Below are 26394 nucleotides of genomic sequence, written 5' to 3'. Positions count from 1 at the left end.
ATAATGTTTAATTGAAATAATAAAAATACCCTAAGTACAAGCAGAAAACATTCACATAGGGAACAAACGAGACGAATATTTTCCTCTGCGATATGCTATGGCATTTACTTGCAAGGATTGTTTTTAACTGTGAGGGCGTATTTAAAATGGCATCTCTCCCCTCCAATCTGAAGTGGTATAGTACATTTTACCATCAGAATTCTACCATGCTAGACTAGGATGCGGCATAAAGAGCTGGCAAAGTTCTGATGCAATAGAATGAACTATAAATTGCAGATGGGGGATTAGGTTACATTTTTGAGTTCCTCCCAATATTAAAACAGATTTTTCTGAAAGTAAACAAACAAACTTGTGGTTTAAATATTTCAAAACTGGGCTAGATTCTGTCATTATGGATGTGATTTTTTTTATTTGCAGTGATTTTTTTAAAAACATCAGTGAGCCATTCAATAAAGGCATCCCCCACATTAGCAACATGAACTAGTGCAGTCCACTTTGCCTCATCACAATAACGTTTCTTGGATTCTCTTTTGGCTCAGATATACCATATGTCTGCCTAATTTGGAGTGGATTCTGTCCCATTCGCAGTGGTTTAATATTCACGAATAACAGAAGGAGGGTTACAAGGTTCAAAATGTTGTGGATGGAAAAACCTTAATAAGTAGAAAAATCCTTCCATTATTAAAAAAAGGCTTCTGTTGGCTGGTTGCTCCTCTTCTTTTTAATGATAACCCATTTTAAGAAGAGAAAACCAAGCAAAGGACACACGTTTCCTTGTAGGATTACAACCTGAGAAAAGGAAAGGCCATTAACCAGCTTCCATTCAATGAGGTCTGTTGCAACAGATCCCACTATTTCATAAACTGGTTCAGAAAGTTGATTGGCTTTCTAGGAATAGGGAAAAAAAAGATAACCCCCCCCCCAACCAAATATTTGCTTATGAAAATCCACAGATTGGTCTTGAGAAAAGAGTCCCACTGTCTTGCAGGAAGAAAAGGAAGACATCCATGAATTGGAAAAACGAACAGAATATATTTTGGCATGATTCAAAAATAGCAACACCCCCAGATCTTAAAAAAGAGATGAATCCTGCATACAATATGTGTATTCATTCAGTAAATATCAAAACTTTAAAATGAACAATACATAACATTAGGTTGCCGACTCCAGATTGGGAAATTCTTAGAGATATGGAAATAGAGCTTTCAGAAGGTGCAATTTGGAGCGAGAAGGGAACTCAGCCGGGATTTCATTTAATAGAGTCCACCCTCCCAAACTGCCATTTCTTCCAGGGGAACTGATTTATCTAATCTGGACTCTGGAGCTCATCTGTAATTCTAGAAGAACTCCACCCCCCCACCTGGACATTGGCAACCACAGAAGACATACCTGCCTTTATCCTTCAAAAGGTATAATCAGCTGCCTTACAGAGGAGTCAAAATAACAAAGGGCAGAAAAGATTAAGTTAGGGTGTATATTTGTGCTTGCCTTGAATCTCCTGTTAAACAGGTTTCAAACTAACACTGCATATCTATTTTATCACATCTCTGTTAAAAATCAGGATATATAAAAACTTTTACCTCACAATATTTCAAATGATCATATTTACAGCTCAATGTTCAAACAATCTATCAGTGAAACATACAGCAATGTGACCACTCAAGAATTTAAGATTAAATTAAAAAGCTCATTTTAAAACAGAAAAAAATGGTATGTGATCACTAGGTAAAACTGAACACTGTCCATCAGGAACTGCTTATATCTATTTCTGCAGGTAGACTAATCTATTCCCATGGGATGCAGAAAATATTGCATGATTTCCAGAATGACTGGCTTTCAGATCGTGCAGTTTTTCCTTCAACATCAGATTTACCACTCTGTGAAATAGAATACAAAACACATTGGATGCTTCTCATCATAATCTCAAGGATGGTCCATCTCAACCCATTAACTAAAAAGGCATCAATGAAAGGCATCATTAAGGGTGAAAAAGATCACAAACCCTACTACTTTGTGTCTGTGTGTGTTTTAAAGTTTTCATTTGGCTGCACAACATACAAATGATTTGAAGGGAGCTGACTGCATTAGAAAGATTACTACACACCAAACAATAGCAAGGTACGAAGCTAGCAAAGAGCACCATCTTGGAAAGCAGCAATTATGAATGTCGAAAATAGCCCATGCTCAAGAGATGAGAACGAAATGTGCATCTAATAAGTGGCAGGTGCTTGTTTCTACAAACTTGTGCTGGTAAGTGACAACAGAATGATCCCCAGTCACTCGGATGGTGTGCTAGTCTATAGGAGCTGCAATCTTGAGCATCCTCCCATCACCTACAGTGCGAATGCTTGTTGGCAGAGACTGCAGATGTTGTTCTTAGAAACCTTCTGAACTTTTTAAAAATTAAGTAAGTTATTACTTAAGTAATAATTAATTAAGTTTTGGTCCATTTTTTGGTCCATTACATTGCTAATGATTGTTTGGAACCTGACACTTCACAATGGCTACACACACTGTGGAAACCATTCAACTTTGGGGCATTAAGAGGCTAAAAAGCTTTATTGTAACTGCAGTGACTGCCTTTTAACAGTGTAGGTGGTGAAGCTGTTCTCATTACAGGAATTATTTATGTGCTGAGAATGGACTGAATCCTGTCAAGGTTGGTCAGTCCCCGCAGCAGTAAGCCATCAGAGTCTTGATGCATATAAACATTACTTTCACCTGCTAAAGATGAAAGGAACAGACATGCTTTCCTCTTAGCAATCAAATGTTTATTTTGGCCAGCAGAGGAAACCTTTAAGGGTGTAGCTCTTTTTTCCTTGCTTGGATGCCAACTGGTATGGAATTGAAGGGCCAATTCTTTCTTTTTGTTTTGTTTTTTGCAGGTGGATCCAGTTAAATAGAAAGTGGCCCTGAAAGGTTTTAAGCCACATCCACTCAGTATTCATACCATAACCTTCACAACCCATGATTTAGAAGATTCAAACCCTTCCTGGAACAGTTGAAAAAAACCCCACCAAATCCTTCTCATCCATTTTCTCCTTGTTATTTTCTGCAGTGTCTCTGCACAAACAACACATTACATAATAAGAAACACACAATTATTATTTACATAAACATTCTTCTGAACAGGTATAGGAGTCCTTCACCTTGCTTTTCACAGTGGCAAACATCAAATGATCTACAATACACCAATCAGCAGTTGTCATGGATACCATGTAAAGCTCAGCAATGTTGTGTATGAATGAGTCCACAGTTATAGAAACTCCACATAGTTCTCTGGAATCAATCCTGTTTTCCCATTTAGAGTTCCTTCCAACCAGCCAGGCTCTTGAGATGGATGAACTGGAAAGAAAAATACCAATTATTGATGTATGAATCTGATTTATTAAAGCAGGAGTTTTGTTTTACCTATATATTCCAGTTCTCGGTAGTGATTGTTGGGTGATTTACCACGAGAATTACTCCTCTTTATGGCAACTGACCGCATTTTCTCCTCAAATCTTCCTCTATCAGCAATAGCTTCCAACATTTCCAGAAAATGCTTGAACAGTGCAATTCTCTAAGAATGCTCTAAATCTATAACTTGTGACTTAGCATATGTATTATACTACTAGATTACCACAAATCAAGAAACAGATGAGATGGCAGGTCTGGGGTTTCAAATCCTTCTCCTAACCAGACAACAGAAAAGGATACTACTGAAGTATGGATCAGTTGCCCTAAAACTACCAGAAAGAATCAGAAATTTACAAGTAAAGTAGAATTCACATTTCTGCCCTTTCATGCAGTACTTTCCTCTGTGCTTACAGGAAAAGTTCCACTGAGGATAACAGATATCTTCAAAAGTTCTGTCTTTCAGTGCCACCTTTTGTCTTTATGAGCAGGCATTATAGTGCCTTATGTGCTTACTGAACTGCTATACAAATGACCGCTTTACAGGTTTCTTCTACCTGAGCTCAGTTCCAAAAGGTTGTTGTTCATCCTAGGAAACATAATGCTTTGTGAAGCTTCTCTGTCTAGAGATTTGTAAGCAACTAACATGCTTTCTTTTTGAAACCTTGACATTGTACTAATGACCATCTTGCTTCTAGAGGAATCCTTAATTGAAACAAAAATGTTTAAGGTATTACATTGCAGTCAAGCAGAAATCTATAGCCTGTTTGAGTGGGAGGGATTAGGACAGGAAGACTGGGAAAGCACTGATGAGCTATGGACAATAGTGGTTTGGATCTGGGAGAAGAAATTGGCAGATGTTCTGCTCCTGTAGCAATCTCTCACTCTGCAGAAGCAGCATTTCATAGGACATTTTCAGAGGGCATTATACTCAAGGAAATATAAGTGTGACTTATAAGTGCCTTTAGATATACAACTCCCAATCTGGATATTGGATTTTCAAGTCTGTATGCAATCTTGGAAATACTTGGGTTTTTTAATTTGACTAAATTTGATATTTTGATGTTTACTGAATACAGCAATAGACAGAAAGGTTAAGGAAAAGGAAACAGATTACAAAAATGCAATGTAGTGTGATAAAATATCATTGGGGAGATACAATCAAATAGAGAAATCCTCAGATTTCTTTTCCTACTCCATTAAGGACTTGTTTAGCTTACCTGGCAAGGCTATATTATAAGGAATCCCCTTGAGTGGAATGGAAAGGAAGAATATCATACCACAAGCATCAGTTGTTCAAACTGGCCTGAGTGTGGGCAGGTTCCATGGAAGTCTTTGAATATGGGGTGTGAGAGGTTCTCAGAAAAACCTAGCTGCCTCATTGTTAAATAACATTTTAATGCATTTAATTGCTACTGTGATGATTTGGTTTGATTTAAGGTAGAGTCTGTCTATATCTCTGGCTGCATAGGAGGGTAGAATGGGGGTAACAAGGGGGAGATCCAACACAGTGGTCATCTAAGCCTGCAAAAACATTTGAGATGGAACACTGTCTTGTTTCAGTAGAAAAGCACACATTAGGCTTGCTGAGTGCACACACAGTTCTGAAACCACATACATTATAGCCTCTAGGAAGACAGCTTTCTAAGTAAACCCTTGGAATGGGTGCTAAAAGTTTGAAAGGAAGCTGCCATCAGTACTGACAAAATGATGGTAAAGCTCCAACTGGAAAAAAAACCCCATATGCTGCAGTTGGGCCTCTTTTATGGCCAGCTAGCTCCGCAAGTCAGCTGAGATCCTTGTTTCCTGATTCCAGGAAGCTGACATTTGGTTTCTTAGGTTACTGCCTGCTAAGATCCTTATTTACTTCTGATTGTAAAAATTCCAAAACATCTGAAGCAGTAGGGATGAGTGGGACTTTGCTCTGTTCCTGCCACCAAATGACAAAGGCTCCCGAGGTGAAGTCAAAGGCCATATTCAATGAAGCTTTTTTGAAGCCCAGAAAAGTAGCGAGTACATTCTTGGACTAAGCAGAACCTTTCAATTGCTGTAACTCATCTTGAGGGGGGCAAGATGAAAATATTTTTGCATGTGAAGGTCGAATAGGGCACTCATTAGACTGCCAGGGAACAGTGGAAGGCTCTGGCCCAGTTGTACCGTCATAATGCTCAAGACCACAGATCAAATCCTTCAAGACCAGTGAGGAATGGCTACTATTATTCACCCAACAATCTTGGATCTTCAGTAATAATGTAATAAGCACAGGAAAGGCAGAAAAGTTTTTAAAAAGAAATGTTAACAAAATCCATGAGAGGTCATCTACTGCCATTGCCGCACATCATCCCAGCATGACATAGAACATTTTGACCTTAGAGGTAAAAAAGCTGATGGTTCAGTGTAAGCTTTCAGTGTCTGCCCAAAAACCTAGCTGATTTTGCAATCAGTTCTTGCAATCTTTTTTTCCCCAAATAAACATTACTGGGTATACAGGGCCTCAAAGGCAATGCAAATTAAAGGTAAAGTTTCCCCTTCAGTCGTGTCTGACCCTGGGGTACCACTGGGAGCAGTGATTTTATAGGCAAGCCATTTTTGTGGGGTAGTTTGTCATTGTTTCCTCAGCTATTCTTTACTCCCTAGCTATGAGCTAGGTACTCATTTACCGACCAAGAAATGTATGGATGGCTGAGTTGACCATGAGCCAGCTGCCAAACTCCTGACTGTGTGAGTGGCAGTGCAAGGACTTAACCACTACACCAGGCAGCTCCTAATGCACATTACCCAATGCAAATTAAAGTATGTATCTGATTGTGCATGAAAAAAGAGTATGCAAACTGCATGTGATTCCATGCTTTACAGATGACGAAGACTAGGAAATGTCCCAAAACTGATTCTCGAAAGCACCTCAAACAGCAGGGCATGATCTTGGTTTTCAGAACCCACAAACACATGGTTTGGGCAGAGTGCCTGGTGAGCTTGGTATCCTTTTGTCTTGGACTTCTTCACTCCCTTGTAGTTTGCAAAATTGAGGTATATAACCTGAAAGAGAACCCCTCATGGTGAAAGGTTGGTGTGTTGATATTTTGCTTGAGCTTGAAAACTCTGAAAACCTTGAACATGCTAAATAACTTGTATGGACAACAAGACTGTGAGGATTTGGCTCAGGATACATGTTTCCTTCCAACCTACTGAAAGAGATTCCTTCTTATCTTTCATAGCACTGAGGATATTGTTCAATTACTGGCCAAATATCTTTCCTCAGGAGAATGTCTTGTTACACAGCCTGGAATGGGAGTCTGAATCAATGTTGCAAGGCTGCAGCCAGATGTTTCTGCTGGCAACAGCTGAAGATGCCTTGGCCTGGGCATTGGATTGGACCACATCCAGGGAGGAATCCACAACAAGAATAGAAATTAGAAAGATATTGTCACCATTCAGAGACTTGCATTTAATAGAAGTAATAAATTCATTTACCCAGTAAGAACTACCCTAGAAAAGTGTTAGTAACCAATCCTCTGAAGGAAGAGGAGGAGGATGAAGGCGGCTGCTTCAATCCTCCTCTTGAGGAGAAAGCTATGGCTTTGAGAACTGAGTTGGAGATCAGAGTTTATTAATAAAATAGTAGGTCTTCCAGAATCTTCTCGAAAAAAAGAAAACAGTGTAGTTCCAGAAAGGGCACATTTAGGCCTTTATGAGTGGACCTTGAAGGGAAAATTAAGTTAACACTTTGAGCCAAAGATGTTAAATAAGGTTCAAGATTCTTTGCTGCTGGGGATAACTTGTCTTCTAATAAACAAGTGAGGATCAGAGATCCCACCATTGATGCTGCTGGTTGTGAGGTTGTAGACTTTCTAGCTGCATCTCATACTTCTGTTCAGATATCCTCTGCCTACTGGCTGTGTGCTTCACAGTGGGGTTTCCCTGAGGCTTTCCATTCAAAAGAAAAGTCTCCTGCTGCAAAGAGTCTCTAGACAAGACAGTCCAATCCAACATTTTACCTGCTCACTGCTGCCTTGCTTGGTTCCTTGCAACCCCCTTTTGGCGCCTTTCTTTGTTTCTGTCTTTGGTCTAGCAATATTTTGCTGGATTAAAGATAGATCTTTACTGCTAATGTTTTTTAAAAAATGCCCTTCAGATTGTGCTTAATGTAATGGTGGAACTACTGCCTGTTCGCTGCTTCCTTGTTTCTGTTTCTTGCCACCTTTTAAATTTAAGGGGGAAAAAAATCTTTCAATCCTTCAATATACCCTGTAAAATACTACAGTATGGATTCTTTCTCTTTTGCTCCTTGAAACAGACATCTAGAGGTTCTTTGACTTCCACAAGAACCCTGCAGACTGTCTGAAAGACAGCAGCTCTAGGGATATGGAGGGGTTCTTCTGAAGGAATTCTAAATAAAAGACAATCCTGGCAGACAAGGGACAAACACAGAGAGCAATATGTTCTATAGCAATTGGGAAGGAGAATTACAAATGTTTCCAGACGTCTAGAAATGTTTAACCTTCTCAAAAGAAGAAAGTAACTATGCTTCTTTTTGTTTAATACCACCAGTCTGAGTATTTACTGGCAATTAATTGTTGATAAATCTCTTCCTTGCAAATAATGGGGAATGTTACTGATTCAGTTTTATGAATTCAAGCATTGAATGATCCCTATATCCCTTTCCCTTCTGGACTTAAAACATATGTTCCTCCCTGGGAATTAAGATGATACGGAAGAGCCATCCTGACTGTCCCATCAACCAAAGAAGGTGTTTTGGTGGGTTCACTGCCTTTTCAGTGGCAGCCCCACAATGAAGGAACAACCTCCCCAGGGAGGTGCACCTGGCCATCTCACTTTTGATCTTCAAGAGGCAGCTGAAGATGGTGCTATTTAGGGTCACATTTGATTAATTTACTAGAAGTGCTAAACTGTGGTTTTCAATTTTGATTTTTATGAATTCTAGTTTCTGTATTTTATCTATATTGTAATCTGCCTTGATCTCCGAAAGGAAGAAAAGTGGCTAATAAATATTTTAAATAAATAAAATAATAATAGTTATGGTGATTATTTACTGCCATTTACATGTACACAGTAACAGAACAAAAAAACAAAAAGATGAATCATTGAAGGCTTTCACGGCCAGAATCAACTGGTTATTGTGGTTTTTCCGGGCTGTGTGGCCAAGGTCAGGTAGGTTTTGCTCCTAAAGTTTCACCCGTATCTATGGCTGACATCTTCAGAGGCATTTCACGGTGAGATGTGTTTCCCTCTGTGGCACCTCTGAAGATACCAGCCACAGATGTGGGTGAAATGTTAGGAGAAAAACTATCAGACCTAGGCCACATCACTCAGAAAAACTTCAACAGCTGAAAGATGAATCCCTGCTCCAAGTTGCTCATAGCCTTAAATTTGGATATTTGGGCAATAGTGGATGTGATCAAATAGAGATATACATGCTTAATTTCAATATAGGGTGAGGATGCAGGGATTAAACTATCAGTTGGAGTTCTGTGATTTTCTGCCTAAAGATTTTTTTCCCATTCCTCTCACGCACACACCCACTTTCCCCCAGTGTTGAATAAGGTTTAAGTTCTATCTTCCTTCCCATGTGGCATATTCTTTAGCCTAAAATTCTTTGCCATTCAATTCATATTACATTGTCTTTGAATCCCCCTGCCCCAGCCTCCTTTCTCCACCCTTAATTTTTTTTTTAAACCCTCTGTGTTTATGTAATTAACAGACATCAGGCAATTATATTCCTGTTTGTGAAAGCCACTGTGATGACAACAGCCTAGTCATACATGCTGGTCCACCAGAGGAGGAGAAGGAAGGAAGGAAATATTATGAAGAAGCTATTTCTGTTTCTAGGCTGATAATACAAAACTCACTCTTGGGAGTGAATGGGGCTTTACAAAAAAGTCTGGAAAGCCTACCTTCAGTAGTCAAGATAAATTATTTTTCTGCCCTGTTCATTACGGGGACTTCCTATGCATTGCTTTGGAAAAGACCTTCCCTTACTGATTCAAATTCCAAGACAACATTAAGCACAATGATAGCAGAGCATGATGGAGCCAGCTTTTGGTAAAGAATAAGCTGGTGTCAGTCCATGTTTAAAATAGTGGGGAGATAAAAATGGACAGTGCTGTACCTACTGTAATGATCCTGGTCCAAGCTCCCTAAAGAGAAAGCAAGCCATATACTTTGTAGCGAGCACAATCTTTGCCAGAAGCAAAGGCTACACATAAGTTTAGCAAGAATGATCATGCATGTCTAATTAAAACATTTTTTTACATCAAGAAATGAGAGAAGCGCACAGAAGAATATTGTCAGCGGTCAGGAATTTTCTAGGACAAATACTCAAATCCACTGTGGAAAAACAGCTAACAGATGGAGTTAGTATTTTTAAGAGTCTTTAATTACTCAGAGTAACAGCAGAAACAGAAAGTGAAGAAGATACAGCAAGATACAGAAGTGAATAAAATATAATTAAAAATTTAAAATATGCCAATCCCCTACAGAGTTGTTAAGATGTGGGAAGCAACTCTATGAAAAATCTCATAGAGATTAGAAGTTTTGGTAGGCAATTTCAGTAGCAGTGCATTTGCTCTGAGTTTGCATGGTGCAGGTCCCTGGTACAATTCCTGGCATATCCAGTTACAAGGATTAGGTACTACATGATGGGAAAGACCCTCCAAAGCTGCTGGCAGCCAACCTAGACAATACTGAGCTTGATAAGTTGATAGCTTGAATCAGGATAAGGCAGCTTCACGTGTTTGAACTGAGGAGGAAGGAAGTTTTGGTTTGCTCAGTCCAAGAACATATTAGGAGGGTTTCCAAAATTCGTCCTGCCATTGTCTGCTTATGGCAGTCTTCAAACCTTACAAAAAGACTGTTCCAACTGTCCCAATTTTATTCAGAGAGATGGCATCCACAGCAAACTTTTTTTGCACAAGATACAGAAACACAACTAGGAATTTCATAGTAAAGTTGGTGGCGAAGTTGTTAGCATGTCAGACTAGGACTGTGAAAACCTAACTTCTAATCCCCCACTTACCTGTAAAGCCTACTGGGTGAACATGGGCTTGTCACCCTATCTCAGCCTAACTTACATGGCTGTTGTGCAAACAAAATGGGGGACGGATAATACATGTACACCAATTTGAATTCCTTGCAGCAAGTGTGAATAAGTATGCAACAGAGAGATAAAGGCTGCATGGACTAGCAGGCTCTGTGTCAGTACCATTTGCCACAGAATACTTAAAGGACAGTATTTACAGTGCTGTTCCTTGTAAAAGAAATATAGACCGCAAAGAAAGGGTGCAAAGAAATACTGTTCTGGCTGCTCTCAGTCAGGTCATAAAGTCAAGGTCCTGTACTGGAATGCTATCTGTGTGATTAATGCAGGCAATGGAATTTGTATCTATCCATGGATCACATATCCATGGATCACATGGATCTATACATGGATCACATATCACATACATTTGTCCCCTGCATGGGCAAACACAAGTTGCGAATGGTGAATTTTGATAGGAAACAGGAGGGGGGAGGAATAAAGAACCTCTCTTTTTTACCTCCCTCCAGTTTCTCTCTTGAAATGGCAGATCATGCTGCAATACGTAAACAAACAAACAAACAACTCTGCAAAAAGGTTATGGAAATTCCACCCATAGTCTGATTAATGTGAAATAGATAATGTGTAACTCATTTCACTGGCTGTTTATTATGCTCAAGATTACAGCCCAGTCAATATAGCAAATATTGGGGAGGGGAAACTGAAGGCAAATGAGATGTGGGTTTTTTTGTCACTACGGTATTTTTCCGTTATTAAGAATAGTTGTAAAGCATTTCTATTAACATATCATTTTAGCTTTTTAACTTCAGAACGAAAGATTTAATATACAAAATTCCTCCCAATGGTTACAGTGCATTTTATTAAAGGGTGTGCCATATCCAAGGAATATGATCCCAATGGCCTCATGGGGAAGACTCCTCAATTTTCATCCAGCATTCTCGGTTCATGTTGATCAGCCTCTTGCCGTTTGTTCTGCTTCCGTGTGTGCCCAAGAGACAGGGGAAGCATCTTAATTAATAAAGAGCACAAAGGCTTCAATCAGCACCTTTCTTGCTCTGCCTCGTAATATTTTCTCTTTGCTAAAACAGGAAATAGGCTTTCTCACCTGCCTAGAGATCCAGGTACTAATGAGTTTCATTTAACCAGTACTTTTCCCAAGCACTTTTAACCAGTACTTTCCCAAGCATTGATAAAGCCATTTTCATTGAGAGCCCACAGTTGCAGACAATCTCAGTTTTCAGCAGCTTTTAACAAGTGTAAGTGTGGTAACTCAGTCAGTCAGGCACAATACAGGCATTGAGAGACAAGCTCTGGTGCACCAACCCATGTTAGACTCCGATCGTCTTTTCTCTGAGTTCTTGTCACCTCTATTGCTTCATTAGGCACTTGATTAATCTGAGAAACTTTCAATATATTCTGAACAATGAATTTAGCAGCTAGGAAAGCCCATCACTGCCCAAAACGGAGTTATGCCATTGCCAGCACTACAGGTCAGCACAGATCTGTGGATGCCAGCATAGCTCTGTGGTGGCCCCCACTTCCGGGTTTTGCCACTGTGGAGCTGTGAGGTGGCCAGATGTTGGCATGCTTTCCAGTGATGGGATTCAAATAATTTAACAACTGGTTGTTTACAAGCACCATTTTAATAAACCGGTTCTGCCGAAGTGGTGTGAACCTGCTGAATCCCACCACTGATCCTTTCCCTCTCCACCAGTGGGGATTTCCCTTGGAATGGGTAAAGATGCTGGGGCAAGCCTGCATTTGATCTGAGTGGCGATTTGGCAGCCCCCTATGGATTGGGTCATGAGTTTCTACACCCATTTCTCCATTTAAGATGACTCCCGAGACTTTCTGTCCACAAGATGTCAAATAAGCACTTGCCCTTCCAACCGCAAAGATACATGCATTTGTGTACAGGTATAGTTTGGTTCTCACAGCCTAAAGTTTCAGTTTGAAGATTCAGAACATAGAATGTTCTATGTGGGACACAGAGATTTTGTCTAGTGGGACACAGAGATTTTCTGGGAAAGTCAGTACTTCCTTTATGGTAAATTTACATGGGGATGGAGTTATATATTAGTAGAAAGTGTAAGCCTTAAGAAAATCAGTCCAATGCTTATCCTTGTAAAATTCTTCTGTATTTTGTTGGAATCCCCAGCCTTTAATACTACTCACCATTGTCAAATATGGTGCCTGCTGTGAAGGAGAGCTCCGAGTCATGTTCTGCTTTACAAGCATATAAAGCTCTCGCTTTACGGAATGGTGAGCTGTGAAAACAAAAGAAAAATATTCAGCTTGGGGGGAAAAAGTTTCTACAAGTTTGTTTCTGTGCGTAAATCAAAAACTGGATTTTAAAGTTATCATTCCTGAAAAGTACTTAAAAGGCTTGTCAGAGGTGCCAAATGGCAGAAAGGCAAAGTGAAAAAAAGAGTAAAGATTGGCAGAGAGGAACTGAAGAATATCCTTTTCCCAAACCAAAAACTGTTTGCTGAAACCAGGTTTCATTATTTCAGACATTTCATGAAAATATTACTACAGCCTGAGAAATTCAGGCATGTCCGTGGTTTCCCAATATACTGAGCAATGCTATGTCAGAAGGTGAAGAAAGAAATAACAATATGATAGTAAAAAGAGGAGTAATTTTGCAGGTGGCTGAGAGTATTTTGAAAGCTGCTGATAAGCTGCTGAAAATTTAGTTAGACATCTGGTTCATGCTTGGGGTGGCCACAAACTCTCTCTCCTCTCAGCACAGTATATCATTTGCAATGGCATTTTTGGTTGAGGGTTCTCCCCCCCACCACTCCTGCCCCAACATTTCCCCCAGCTCTATTCCAGAATTGCATTTGTTAAAGCAGCAGGGTTCAAATTTTTAGTTTTTTTGCTGGGGGGGGGGGACTTTTCTTATCAGTTTACGGGCTTGAGAACTTCAGCACCTGTAGGTACACACTCAGAGTGTTCACTAGCAGTGAAACCCATTAAGCCTAGCTATCACTCTGTCTGAACTGGCAAGAAGAGCACTCTAGAACGAACCTGGCTCTTCTTTGACCTATAGAACAAACAGGAATGTGGGCTCTCTTTTATTTATCAGGGCGTGACTGACTGCATTTCTGTACTGAGTACATTTTTGTACTGAGTAACAAAACAGGGTTCTCTTTACTCTGAGGAGAAGAAGAAGAAGAAGAAGAAGAAGAAGAAGAAGAAGAAGAAGAAGAAGAAGAAGAAGAAGAAGAAGAAGAAGAAGAAGAAGAAGAAGAAGAAGAAGAAGAGTTGGATTTATATCCCCCCTTTCTAGGAGACTCAAAGGGGCTTACAAACTCCTTTCCCTTCCCCCCTCAAAACAAACACCCTGTGAGGTAGGTGAGGCTGAGAGAACTCAGAAGAACTGAGACGAGCCCAAGGTCACCCAGCTGGTGTGTGTTGGAGCTCAGGCAGCAGAGCAGGAATCAAACCTGGTTCCTCCAGGTTAGAGTACACCTGCTCTTAACCACTACGCCACTGCTGCTCCTCCACCTTTTGTAAGTAACAAGGTCTTTCCTGGGTAGAATTTCCTAGGTAACAAGGTAGGAAAGTATTCTACACTACTATATTTTAAAGGGGGTACTATTGGGGGGATGATACTCCAAACTCAAATACTCAGGTAGTACAACTTGAAGTCTTTCTAGCTGCCTTGATGGAGGCATGTGTCAGCCTTATGCCCTCTGCATGAAAAGAGGCCTACACAGATTGATCTTCCATATTATTCAAGGGGAGCACTTTCCCGTGAAAGCGGGGAAAGCAACTGTATCCCTAATCATGACAGCCATTTGAAACTGGTAAATTTGATATGATGTAATTAAGCGTAATGCACTCTCACTGCCAAGGTGGCAGAGGAACAGTTGTTATAAGACACAAAAATCTATACCGTAAGAGGAATTTATGAAGATGTATCAAGCCCACTATTGGTCAATGGGAGCAGATGAGGGGGAAATGATAGTAGTGTCACACTTTAAACTCCAAAGGAAGCTACGTTTAATTTTCTTTAATCAATGGGAATCTGGCCAGAAGATACCTACTATTCTGAACACTACATGGGCAGGGCTTCCCAGCTCTGACATTGAGCTGCTAGATGTTATGGATACCAATAAAACAATGTTGAGACCTAGAGCCTTCTCAAATAGTGCACCAAGAAGTGCAAAAGACAGCTGAAGAAGCACTTATAAAACACACTTGGATTCCATCATGGCACTTCAACAGCAAAAGAGATCAATATAGTGGCACACTGTAATTTCCTGACCAGAAGGTAGAAAGGAAAAAAATTGCAGTTCCCTGGTCTCCTAACATTTCTGAAACAGCCAACACTTGCCTCATCAGCATATGTGGGCAGAAATCATCATTCTGGCCCCACTGATGAAAAGTAAAATGTCATTGTGGCTCCAAGGATTGCATTTCCCTGATGACTGCCCCAAGCACAATCAGTTTTCTGCATGTTGTTGCTGTAGACTCAGAGATTAGATTTTCACAAAACCAAAAGAGCAGACTTCAACCTGGGACTGCTCCCAAAGGATGGCAGAGGTTGCCATTCAGCCTCAGTATGGAATGGTTGTGCTTGAGAATAGAGAAGAGGTCCAGTATCACTGGAAGCTGCCAGGGCCCTTGGCCTTTTCTCCAGTGTTTACTATGGTTTTGTCAGATGAGTAAGGTTTGGATCCAAGAGTTCCCTCCACTTCTTAGAGTGTATTCAGAGGATGCCAAAAATGAAGCAAGCTGTGCTGCAGATGAAGCCCAACCCCCACCAATGGTTTGGTGGATTTAGATGTGGATGCTGGATGGTCTTCAAAGAAGAAACCTCCAACTGAAGGGCCTCAGTGGTGATGACAAGCCTTTTTTAAATGCTCAGCCAGGAAAAGCTTGGCCTGGAGCTGATTAAAAGGATGAACCTTCTCTTCTAACCATTTTCCTTTTTCCTGTTTGAACTTAGGAACCTACTGGTAATGTTCATTGGAATTTGGCAGTTGAGTCTAGGACAGGGGTAGGGAACCTGCGGCTCTCCAGATGTTCAGGAACTACAATTCCCATCAGCCCCTACCAGCATGGCCAATTGGCCATGGGAATTGTAGTTCCTGAACATCTGGAGAGCCGCAGGTTCCCTACCCCTGGTCTAGGAAGTCTCTTCATAAGGGAGGGGAAGCTAGCACATCTCTTTTCTTAAGTATTGGGCCCAATGAGCTCTCCTGGAGCAAAAATCAGGCAAGTCTTTCCCACTGTAAGCAAGAAATGCCTGAGAAATAATCTCCACTCACTTGAAGAGGGAGGTAGGAAAACTACTTTGTGCGTGGTGACTTTAGAGGTGTGGCAAAGGTGAGGTGGTAGATGCTGCCTTGAGATATGAACATATTTCTTGATCTGTCCCATGATTTGTCTCTTTCTCTACTTTGTTGCAGGGGCAACAGAATACTTCTCTTTATAGTTCATGTTCCTCATCCCTTGATGCTAGTTATGGCACTCCTCTCTTACAGTTTCTGCAAGAACTGGTGAGCCTCTTGAATGAGGGTCTTTGATTGATGGAACTGTAGCAGATCAGCAAACCAGAATCAATCACTGAGGCAGAAAAGGGCTTGGCCTAGACCAGTGGTGGTGAACCTTTGGCACTCCAGATGCTATGGACTACAATTCCCATCAGCCCCTGTCAGCATGCCCAATTGGCTATGCTGGCAGGGGCTGATGGGAATTGTAGTCCATAACATCTGGAGTGCCAAAGGTTCGCCACCACGGGCCTAGACCTTTGGAAGATGATGGTCAACTTAAGTCTCAGGATAATGACGGAATGGACTTGTCCCGGAGAAAGCGATGAGGAGGCTGCAAGAATAATACCACAATCATGTGATGTAGGTATGAGTTTGATGTTTGTTTCACAGGTGGCATTCCACTAACCCCTGATCCCTCCCTTATGACAGCCAAGTTTACTGAACTGGGATGAAACACTGACTCTTTGGCCTCCGCTTCAAGGTGGTTGAAGGGAAAAGAATCCAGTCACTCTGTACAATGAGAGGAAAATGTCCAGGGTTGCCAAATCTGGTTTGAAAAATTCAAGGAGATTTGGGAGTAGAGTCTAGGGACGACGGGCTTGGGGAGGGGAGGGACCTCTGCTGCATATTATGCCATATAGTTGACCCTCCAAACCAACAAATTTCTTATCTCCTTATTTTGAAATCAGCTTTAATTCTGAGAGTTCTACAGATCCACCTGAAGGTTGGCAACTCAAGAAATGACAGTCTCACCCCAGTAGTGTAACAAGATGGGGACCCTAGGGGGTAGAACCTGGGGTGCCACGGGCAGGTCATGTGAGGGGCACAAGCCAACAGTATGAAGCTGGAGCCAGTCAGCCCGATTGCTCTGTTCAATCCTGGGCTCAGCATGGATTGTGTCAAGTTTTAAGGTGCAGGTTTGAAACTTACAATTTAAAGCTGGACCCAGCCAAGCCAAGCCCAGCATTGAACAGGCCCACCCTGCTCTGAATGCCTCATGGAGTTTGAAGTAGGGTGAACCTGTGCTGGCCGGCTTAGCATTCAACTGCACTCTTGCTTCTGAACTCCACGTGGAGTCTGAGTGGGGGAACAGTTGAAGGAAGGCGGCAACGCAACCCACGCATGACCTGCCCAAGTGGCACTGAGGTGAGTTGTTGTGCTTGTCCCAGTGGTGCTGACATATTGGCTACGCCCAGTGGTGGGATTCAGCAGGTTCGCACCACTTCGGCAGAACTGGTTGTTAAAATGGTGCTTGTAAACAACCAGTTGTTAAATTATTTGAATCCCACCACTGGAACTGATTGTTAAATCATTTGAATCTCACCACTGAATTTACGCCCCTGTCCAACCATCCCATAATGACCTAATGTAGGAGGAGCAAGATGCAGAGGAAGTTGAAAGGCTGGGTGTTAGCTTCTGCTGCTTTGAAGCTTGGCTTCTCTTGTCTGCAGTTCTCTGCTTTGCCCCCCTCCCCACTGCCATGAAGACCTTGCTTCCTTTGCAATTGGCACAGGAAACAAGCTGCTAATTGGGGGGGGGACCTTTCAAGAATAGGCTTTTAACACTGCCCTACAAATCTCTGGAGAGAGGACCAAACTCAATGTTAAAGTTCACCCTGTAGGGAGAGAGACTGATTTTTCCCTCACCAGGCATATTAAAAAGGGGTTAACCATAATCTGTGATTTAAGTGAGGATTATGGTCTGGCAGTTCATCTGCAAATAATCTAATTCATCAGAAAGCACAGAGGCTTTTTAAATTTTTTATTAGGGACTGGGTGCATTTTCTGTCTTCTAAGCAGCATTTTAATATGCACAATCACTCGTGTGGATGGTTTACCTGAAAAGTAATAAATTAACGTGAATGAATGACTAGAACAAAAAGTTGTAGCAAGAGCAAACTGTGCACACCCACACACATTGCTCTTCATAAATTCTAGAAATGGGAACTGAAAAAGTGCTAAGAAACTAACCCATTAGTGATATTCTATGCACAGAACCAGACCCCCTAAATAAGGGATGAAGTTCAGATGGTAGTCCTATTTTGTTCCCTAAGTAGGGAACCATCCCTATTTTGTAGCAGCAAGCGTTTTACTGAATGCAACATTTCTGGACAAATCAGGCTTCTATAAAACAAATGCCACTGAATTATTTCCTGATTCAGATTGCGCATAAAAAGAGAAACTACATTTTCACAGAACTACCTGTCACCCCACAAAGGCACAAAGAATACACCTTCCCAAGAATTAAGGGGTTTTTGTGTGTGTGCAGAAAATGAGATCTAGGATTTACATTTGCAGACCAGATTAAAAGGCATTCAATTATCCAAGGCACTACTTGGAAATAAATTGGTAAGTACAGAAACATTCCACAAAAATATTTCAGTTACATGGTGCTGTTGCTGTGAAATTCACTTTTTGTAATCCTGATATGAACTTCCCACAACTTCCATGAAGAATCTTCTCACCCCCTCCCTAATATTTGTTTATAATTCTCAATTTTACATAATTCAGTTGTATTGATTACATACGTCTTCCATACTGTTGAAGAAACAACATTAATGAATTCTACACAGCTATCCATAATTCTGAAATCAGACCAATGTGAGATAATTTGATGGAGATTTTTCCATAACATTTGACATGATCTCAGACATGACATTGCAGGGATAGAGACAGAGGGAAGTAACACTGTTTGACAGACAAACAGAGTGGTTGAGCCCGCACTATTCAGGAAATACTGTAACTGTACAGCTTTGTCGAAGGAACTCTGCAAAAGCCAGCAAATACAGTGCATTTTTCAATAATTAATACCAATTAGCAGCTTTGCAAAAGCGTTTCCACTGTATGATCTAAATCTGGCCTTCAGTTTCCTTCTGCCTGCCCCTCACTGCATATCCATGCACTGTGCTGCAGTGCCCTTCTTTTGTGCTGCAGTGCCCTTCAAAGCCCAGCCTGGATTATCAATGACATAAATGAGCTCTGGCTCTTTCTGATCAGTCTTTTTTTAATTTTTGCCTCCAGGCATGGCACATGGCCAAGAAAGCACTCAATAGAGTCTTGCCCATGTGATCAGGTATAGTTTACAGACTAGCAAGAGATTTCCCTCTTCAAAGTGACTGCGTCCTGATTATCTTACACTAAAGGCAGCTCTGATGCAAAACCAAAGCTAAGACTTGCCTACGGGAATTTGAGGTTTATGATATAAGGAATGCTACCAGTTTTAATTTGAATTCAGTTGTATTCTTGGCGAATGCATGCACCCTTTCTATGCCCTGTTCAGGAACAAATACATTTTATCCCATACAAATTCCCGGGAGGGGAGGGAGAACTATGGATAAACTTGTGGTCCTTTGGAAGGAATTCCTGAAAAACACAACTCACTGGGTTATCTACATTGCATAGCCAGAAGTGGACTGGCCATTGAATTCACAAGGGAAGTGCTTGATGGGCCATTGCTAACCAGGAGCAAGCAAAGGTTAGTGCTGCTAATTCTGGCAGTGCTGAAAGGCACCATGACGGATGCTGGTTCACCATTACCTTTCCCTACAGGGTTGCCAACTGGTAGTGGTACAGAAGGAGACAACAGTTAAGCTGACACTCGGTGCCACTGGCCAGTTCTGAGCCTGAATCCTGGTTAGTAGCACTTCAGAGGCCACTGATCCTGACTTGCTACATGGCATATTTCAACTTTCCAGTCTGTCCCTGTGAATAACATCCATCTGATGAAACAGCACATGATCCAAGGGTGCAGTGTTTCACAGCAAGGCTGGATGTTGCCATTTTGTTGTTACTTACCGATAGCTTCCCTGTGGAAATACCCAGCGCTTTTAGGGAGGTGTCATGTGCTGCAGGGATCTTGGGATCTCCCCTTTAAAATGGAGCAAAATGGAGGAAAATGGAGGAAAATCCTCCCTGGTTCTGACTTAAAGGGGAAATGTCAGGATGGCTGCAGGCAGTCCCCGTGTCAGGAAGCTTTGACTGCAGCTAGTCTAGACGGGAATTGGAACTAGGATCTTCTTTCAGAAAGGTGGAGTTACGCTCAATGTATCTGTTTAACAGGCATTTTGGGGGGAAGGGGAAGGAATCATAGACAAGCTATGTGGCCCCTTTAACCACAGCTCAGCTGAAGAGAAGGAAGGGGGTTACTGGTGGGGGAACATTATTATAGGCCCTTTCCCCACTTACCCTTTTCCGAGGGCAATTCCCAGCGCGCGGCATCCCTGGCGTGCGCCCGGGCGTCCCCACGACCCCGCGCTCTGCGCGGGGTCATCAAAAGGCACCCTTTGAAAGAACGCCAGGAATGCCTCGCGCTGAGGGGCGCGACAGCAGCAGCGTCGGGGCGGCCTCTCAGTGGGGAGTGCCGAGGGACCCCATGCTACTCTCCTCTAGTAGCGCGGGGCTTAAGGTAAGTGGGGAAAGGGCCATTGTCACCTTGATGCATCTTTGCTGATATAAGACGCTGAAAGGTGCAGGGTGGAGATAAAGTACAGGGTTGCCAACTCTGGGTTAGGAAATTCCTGGAGATTTTATGGGTGTAGCCTAAGGAGGGTAGGGTTTGCGGAGGGACTTTGATGGGAAAAATACTGATGAACATAGGATGCAGGATGTAAGCGATACAGGGACAGAGCCATGCAAAAGCCATTTCTGCCCATCTTCACTTCACTAATTACTGTTGCCACAGGAGAAGCACTATTTCATGCCTCAGGGAGGAATGCCCCACAGTCATTACATTTGTAAGAACCATGTCAAGCCCAAGTCTACCTGCAAGCCCTTTCCTAAATGTAAACAGCGGATTGTGGTTCTCCAGTAATGAAATGCATTCTACACATGTTCAGAAAAATAGAATCCTGAAATAGGTTTCAGGCCAAATATGACTTGTGCAAAACCCCACAATTTATTAAGGATATGTATATTAGTTTTATATGGATCTTAATCTTCCAGTTTCCTTTCTTCCTGATATGTGACAAAGACTAATTTGCAGTTACATCTGAACTGCACAAACTATGGTTTACAGTAAAGTTTCCAAATCTATCTGCAGGTAACTACAATTGCTAAACCATAGTTTCCCCACCTTGGTTTTTATGGTGAAAGATACTTTGCTGCAAACTAGGAATGGGGAGGGCATGTGAATGAAAAAACGTAGTCTGTTATTACATTTGAAAAGTGTCTATTAATTTAGCAAAGGTCAGAGCTTGGTTGAGGTTGATTGTCAGTCGGTAAGGGAACTCAAAATTTTTGGTTTGTATAGCTGTGTTACTTTGAAAAAGATAAATTGTTCCAGATAGAATCACATACACCAATATATGGAGAGAAATATCTTGATTAACAACCTATTTGACATGGCCATTGTTAGCCCTTCCTCATGTCTTTTCCGCTACCACTTTTGTTTACTTGACCCACTCTCCCCAGGGAACAGAATCCAAGAAGATCTATTTGCCATTTGGGCTTCTTCCTCATTACCCCTAGCTATTTTAGACAATTGTGCATTTTCCCAGCATGTTTTCCCCATGAGTTCTGACAGCTCAAGTATTGTCCGTGGCAATGGCAGCCAGTAGAATTTCAACAACAAAGAGAGGGAATTACTTTTCCAGTATTAGATAGCCTGTTGCTATTGAAATAAAAGGAAAGCTTATAAGCCTGATAAAATGAGAAGAGACCATTTCATATGTACAATAATGATGGCTCAGGGTGCAAAGGTTGCAAAATGTGATATTTTGAAGGGTGGGCAAGCATTTGAAAGTAGCAAATATTCCATGTGCTTGGCTTAATGGGCCTGAAGTTTGGGCTTTGGAGGCATGCAATCTGGACCTCTTGTCAATCCCAGATGTCATATGTAGAATGTGTTTTAAAATACTGTTATTTTCACTGACTGTGGTAACATAGAACACTTAAAAGAAAAATACAAACATTACCTCCTCCACTTCACACTTTGGGAACAGTAATAGAAGCTTACCTTTTGAGCTGGTGAATTTAGTGAGTCTGCAGCAAGTTCAGCACTTTGAAAGAACTAACCAACTCATCAAGTTAACCACAGCTGAAGCAAATTCTTCAAAAAGACATAGTACTGCAGCTGGGATGATGGGAACACTTGATAGCTAAGTCAGGCAGAATTCAGGTAATCTGAGCCATTTCTCAGTTCAGAGTCATGTAATGGTTAAAAGATTCTTCTCCTGCTGTTTGACAGCAGCTGAAGGGCTGCAAAGGCTAAAAAGTAAAACGGCAAGCTGGACTGCAGTGAAGAAGCTCAAGCCAGGCAGGAAAAATAGAAGTATATCAACTTAAAATATAATAGCAGCAACCAAGGCAAGCACAACAAAACCCTCAAACCTGCAACAGACCTGATGGGGGATGAGTCGCTGGACGTAGAGGAGGTGGGCATAGGGCTGGATGGTGCGGAGAACATAGGCCAGGATGGTGAAAGGGGTGACGTTGGACTTGGATTCTGAGGGCTGCAAGACAGAACCAGATAACTTATCAAGACATAGGAAACCACAACATAGACACACGCAACCCAAGGCATGATCCAACAGCAATGTGTGCCCTGGAAGGACATCTGCAGCACAAGAGGTAGTGTTGGGGACTTTGGGAAATGGCTCCAGGAAAAACCAAAGGACAACCCATGCTTTGTATTAACCCTTGATCTTTCATTTCTTGACTGCCAAGCTTGCATTTTTGCAGCTTTCAGCAACAGCATCTCATTGCACATAGCTGCTTACGTCCTCTCCCCAGCGATCGACTTGCTTTGCTTCTGATTTCCAATGGTTTTCGGCTCACATTTTTCAACATTTACCAACAACCAAAATTACATCTCTTACTTTGTTTGTTTGTTGTGGTACAGGACAGCTATTCTGTGGATCACAATCCACAGCACATGAAAACAATTTCCTGTTTATAGCTAGGAGTAAATGAGCCTTCCATGCTGGAAGCTCAGGGGAATTCATTATTCAAAGGGTGGCAAGGAAAGGCTGCTAGACTTGTCTCTACCACTTTATATGAAATGCAAGTAAGACAAGAAAGCTGCACAGTAAATCAGATTGATCAAAACTTGGGCAATGATGGAAACGAAAAACAGATTCAATGAATAAAACACACATTTTATATTCCCCAATCCTGATAATACAACAGGCTTTTCAAAGGGAATAAAACGTTTTAACCTAAGAATTTTTGCATAGGGGCAGCTGAGGAACACATTAAACTTCCCGCAGAACATGATTTTGGCCAGGGCAGATATACAAGTCATTGTTTAACTGTAGCATGCCACTCCACTAAACAGTTTGAATCCTTCCTCCAAGCTAAGTAGCTCTTCCTGCAATGGAAAAGCACTTCAGCTAAAGGAAGGTTTCCTCCTTCATCCTACAGCAGGGCTACTAGCTACTTCCAAAAATACAATTTCTGTGCATGAAATATATCAGTGGTAAAGAGGAAGCCTCTTGCCGTTTTAATACAGACCCATCTGATGTGAGGCTATTACTTGCAAGCTGCTATATGTTCGAGCTGCTATATGCTTTATAATTAATGCACATTATATTCTATGAAGGAATGCTTCTGAAACTCTCTCCCTCCAAATTTTATCCCAGATCTCAGAATTCAGAATCATCAGGTCATTATGGTGGAGCAGCATCGGCTTGATTTTCTTCCATTCTTTCAGCTAGATTTCTGTACTCTATAATAACTACCAGTAATGCACGTGCACAGTGGACTTCTGCCACAGCTTTCTCACCTGTTGTGAGAAGAAGATGGGAAGGAGTTTGTCAATGGTTGAGAAAAGTGGGATATAAATCCAAACTCTTCCTCCATTCTTCTATTTGTGTTGATTTTTTTCTATGCTGGTAAAATCACGCACAAGAATGATCATATCCTTCAGCATACCCCTTATTTGTAATTAATAAGAAGTTTAAATGCCTTTGTTGATTTTAATGCACATAAAGGAGAACTAGCAGATGGAAACCCACCAACCTACAGAAAACTATCAAAGCTAAGCTTGGCAAATCAATTTACCATGAGCTTGGTGACACCCTCTCCCCCACTATACAAACAAATGTTTCATTGACTGTTTAAAAAGGTTTGCTGCTTCAGTTCTAAAGGAGATCACAACACACCATGCAAATTCTTTAGATATAAATATTTTTTAAAGTAGGATCAGTTCACTGCAAGTGTTACAAAATCAAATATGGCTTCACAAAGTAGGGAAGCTACTAGGGTTTCCCTTAGAGAATAGGTACATCAAATTCTAAGTGCCAAACTAGACATTACATTAGTATGGTTAAAGATTTCATGACCTGATCCTCGTTCCCCTTTCTTAGTCAGCTGCTACTTGAAACAAAATTTGCAAACACTGTTGGGGCTCAATCTACTGTGGGACCACAATGCAAGTGAAAAAGGGGCTTCAGTCTTCCTCTCTCTTCTATTTTCCTAACCTAAAAGAGCTCTGACCAAACTCAGTCTGACACTTTAAATGATGCTACAGGTTTGCCACCTACTCTTTCAGAAAGACAGGTAGCATAATACAAAACAAGAGGAATTAAACTAAATTACAAAAGGCCACTGTATTTTTTTCAAATCCCAGAAAAGGATAATCAAGAAAGTGGTAGTCAGGGGTGGAGGCTTTGTTGACACTTTGTTGAGCAAGATACCAGGAATCTGTGTTTCTGAGATGAAATTAACTCAACAAAGCACATATTAATGCAATAATGTAAGTGTACATACTTCATCAAATAAGAATGCATTTGAACAAGTTGAATAAATAAGAACAAATGACTAACTGAAATTTAAAAAAAATTATAGTCCACGTAAAAAGAAGACAGAAACTTCAGCCTTGTTTCTTATCAAATCTCTTGGTCTGGCCTACATTCAAATATTTTGCTGTGTAAGCAACATATAAATAGGCACAGAAAGCTTGGCTATTCAATTCTGAATAATATTTAACTCACCAAATTCTTATCTCAGGAAAACCAACAGTTACTTGGAAACATATTTTGGTTAAAGGATGTTATCAAGATCTTTTTTTTCTAGTTTAATTTTTCTTTTTGCAGAATCACTGAGTAAATAGTGTTCCCCTTTATGAATGTACAGAGTATGCCCAGTACATGTTCACACTGAATACTTTTTTCATTGGAAATTTAAAAAGATCAAATTAATAGGGGGGGCTGACTCTGTTGCAAAGTAACACAAGCCACTTCATATTAGTCATAAATTCATCTCCTATCTTAAATATTAATTGATTCTTGTGGCACATGTTGTACAACTCAGATTCTACGTTGGCAAATGCATGAAGTGTTATATTAGTGATGCTGCAAATTTCGTCACAAACACATTCAACAGTTGAACCTACCATATTCAGATATGCTGAGCATCCCATTGATTTCCTAATCTGTTCAGTTTGTACCAAAGAGCCACATATGTCTGCTGAGCTGTTTTGCACTGGGCTTTCTCTTAATGTGCACAGGGCAAAGATGCTGCCAGTTCAAAATGATCAACTGCTATTAGTGTAATGGGGAGTAGGCTTCTAATCCACTCCTCCCCCAATTGCTGATACACAGGCTGATACATAGCAAAGATAGAGATTAGAGGGTTCACATTTATAATTCTGCTATATTTCAATTGTCCCCCAAACAGAGCATCTGGGGGGTGGGGTGGAGATGGCTCAGAAGTCTACTTCCACAGAACACAAAGCACTGGATTCACTGTGCAATATATGAACATGGATGTCATCTGTAGTTGTCCAATGTGTTTTGAGTAACCTCATGCAAAAATCATGAGGATCCATATTTTTATGGTGCTGCTGAGAGACCCAGATATGAACTATAATAGGATGGCAGTTTCATTTCAGTATAAAATCATAGGAATTCATAAAAATTAATTTAAAATCATCTAGCTATGACTTTTATCCAGTTCCAGAGAGTGGGTGACCAGTTTTCCCCACCCACATAGCTTTGTTTGGGGAAGGCTGAATCCTCTGATCTCTACGTGGTGTTTCAGTTTTCTCAAAATGCAATAATGTGGAGTGGAGATTAGAAACTGGTGACCAGTGAACTGGATGCAAACCAAACAGGCAGGTATTTTAGCATCCTTAGTGTTACATCCAGAAAAAATATTTAAAATATTACAATTCATTCACAATAACGGTCTTTTCCTCTTTGATGGTAATCAGTGTGTGACTGACCCCAGGACACCCAGTAAGTTTTCATGGCAAAGTAGGGATTGGAAACTGAGTCTCCCAGATCACAGACTGACACTTTAGTCACTATACCACAATAGTCGTTGTACTGGCTGTTTGCTTTCGAGGTCAATTCAAAATGCTTTACATCCCAAGCCAGTGGGAGGGACGAATCCCCTCTAGAGGCAGCACAGACTGAAGCCAGTGGATTTGCTCTTTCTGAGGCACTTATTTCATTGGAAGGGCAAATATGCTGTCACCTGGCCACTGCAAGGCCCTGGGATG

The 26394-nt window shown here is 41.1% G+C and overlaps 1 protein-coding gene across 3 annotated transcripts in view; it reads right to left on the bottom strand.

The window, feature by feature from the left end:
• Nucleotides 1-389: 389 nt before the first annotated feature.
• ARHGAP26 (Rho GTPase activating protein 26) overlaps nt 390-26394 on the bottom strand; it is a 380547-nt gene continuing 354542 nt past the window's right edge. For 2 of the 3 annotated variants that reach the window (XM_048489629.1, XM_048489630.1), the window contains 3 exons: nt 22292-22402; nt 12626-12717; nt 390-3345 (listed from right to left, as the gene is read on the bottom strand). In XM_048489629.1, coding sequence (XP_048345586.1) covers nt 3257-3345; nt 12626-12717; nt 22292-22402 — 292 coding nt within the window. In that variant the 3' untranslated portion in view covers nt 390-3256. The remainder of the gene's footprint in view (nt 3346-12625; nt 12718-22291; nt 22403-26394) is intronic. The other variant, XM_048489631.1, reaches the window with a different exon arrangement.

Source organism: Sphaerodactylus townsendi, linkage group LG03, assembly GCF_021028975.2.
Source record: "Sphaerodactylus townsendi isolate TG3544 linkage group LG03, MPM_Stown_v2.3, whole genome shotgun sequence".
In the NCBI taxonomy this organism is placed as follows: domain Eukaryota; kingdom Metazoa; phylum Chordata; class Lepidosauria; order Squamata; family Sphaerodactylidae; genus Sphaerodactylus; species Sphaerodactylus townsendi.
This window is presented reverse-complemented; position numbering and strand designations above follow the sequence as displayed.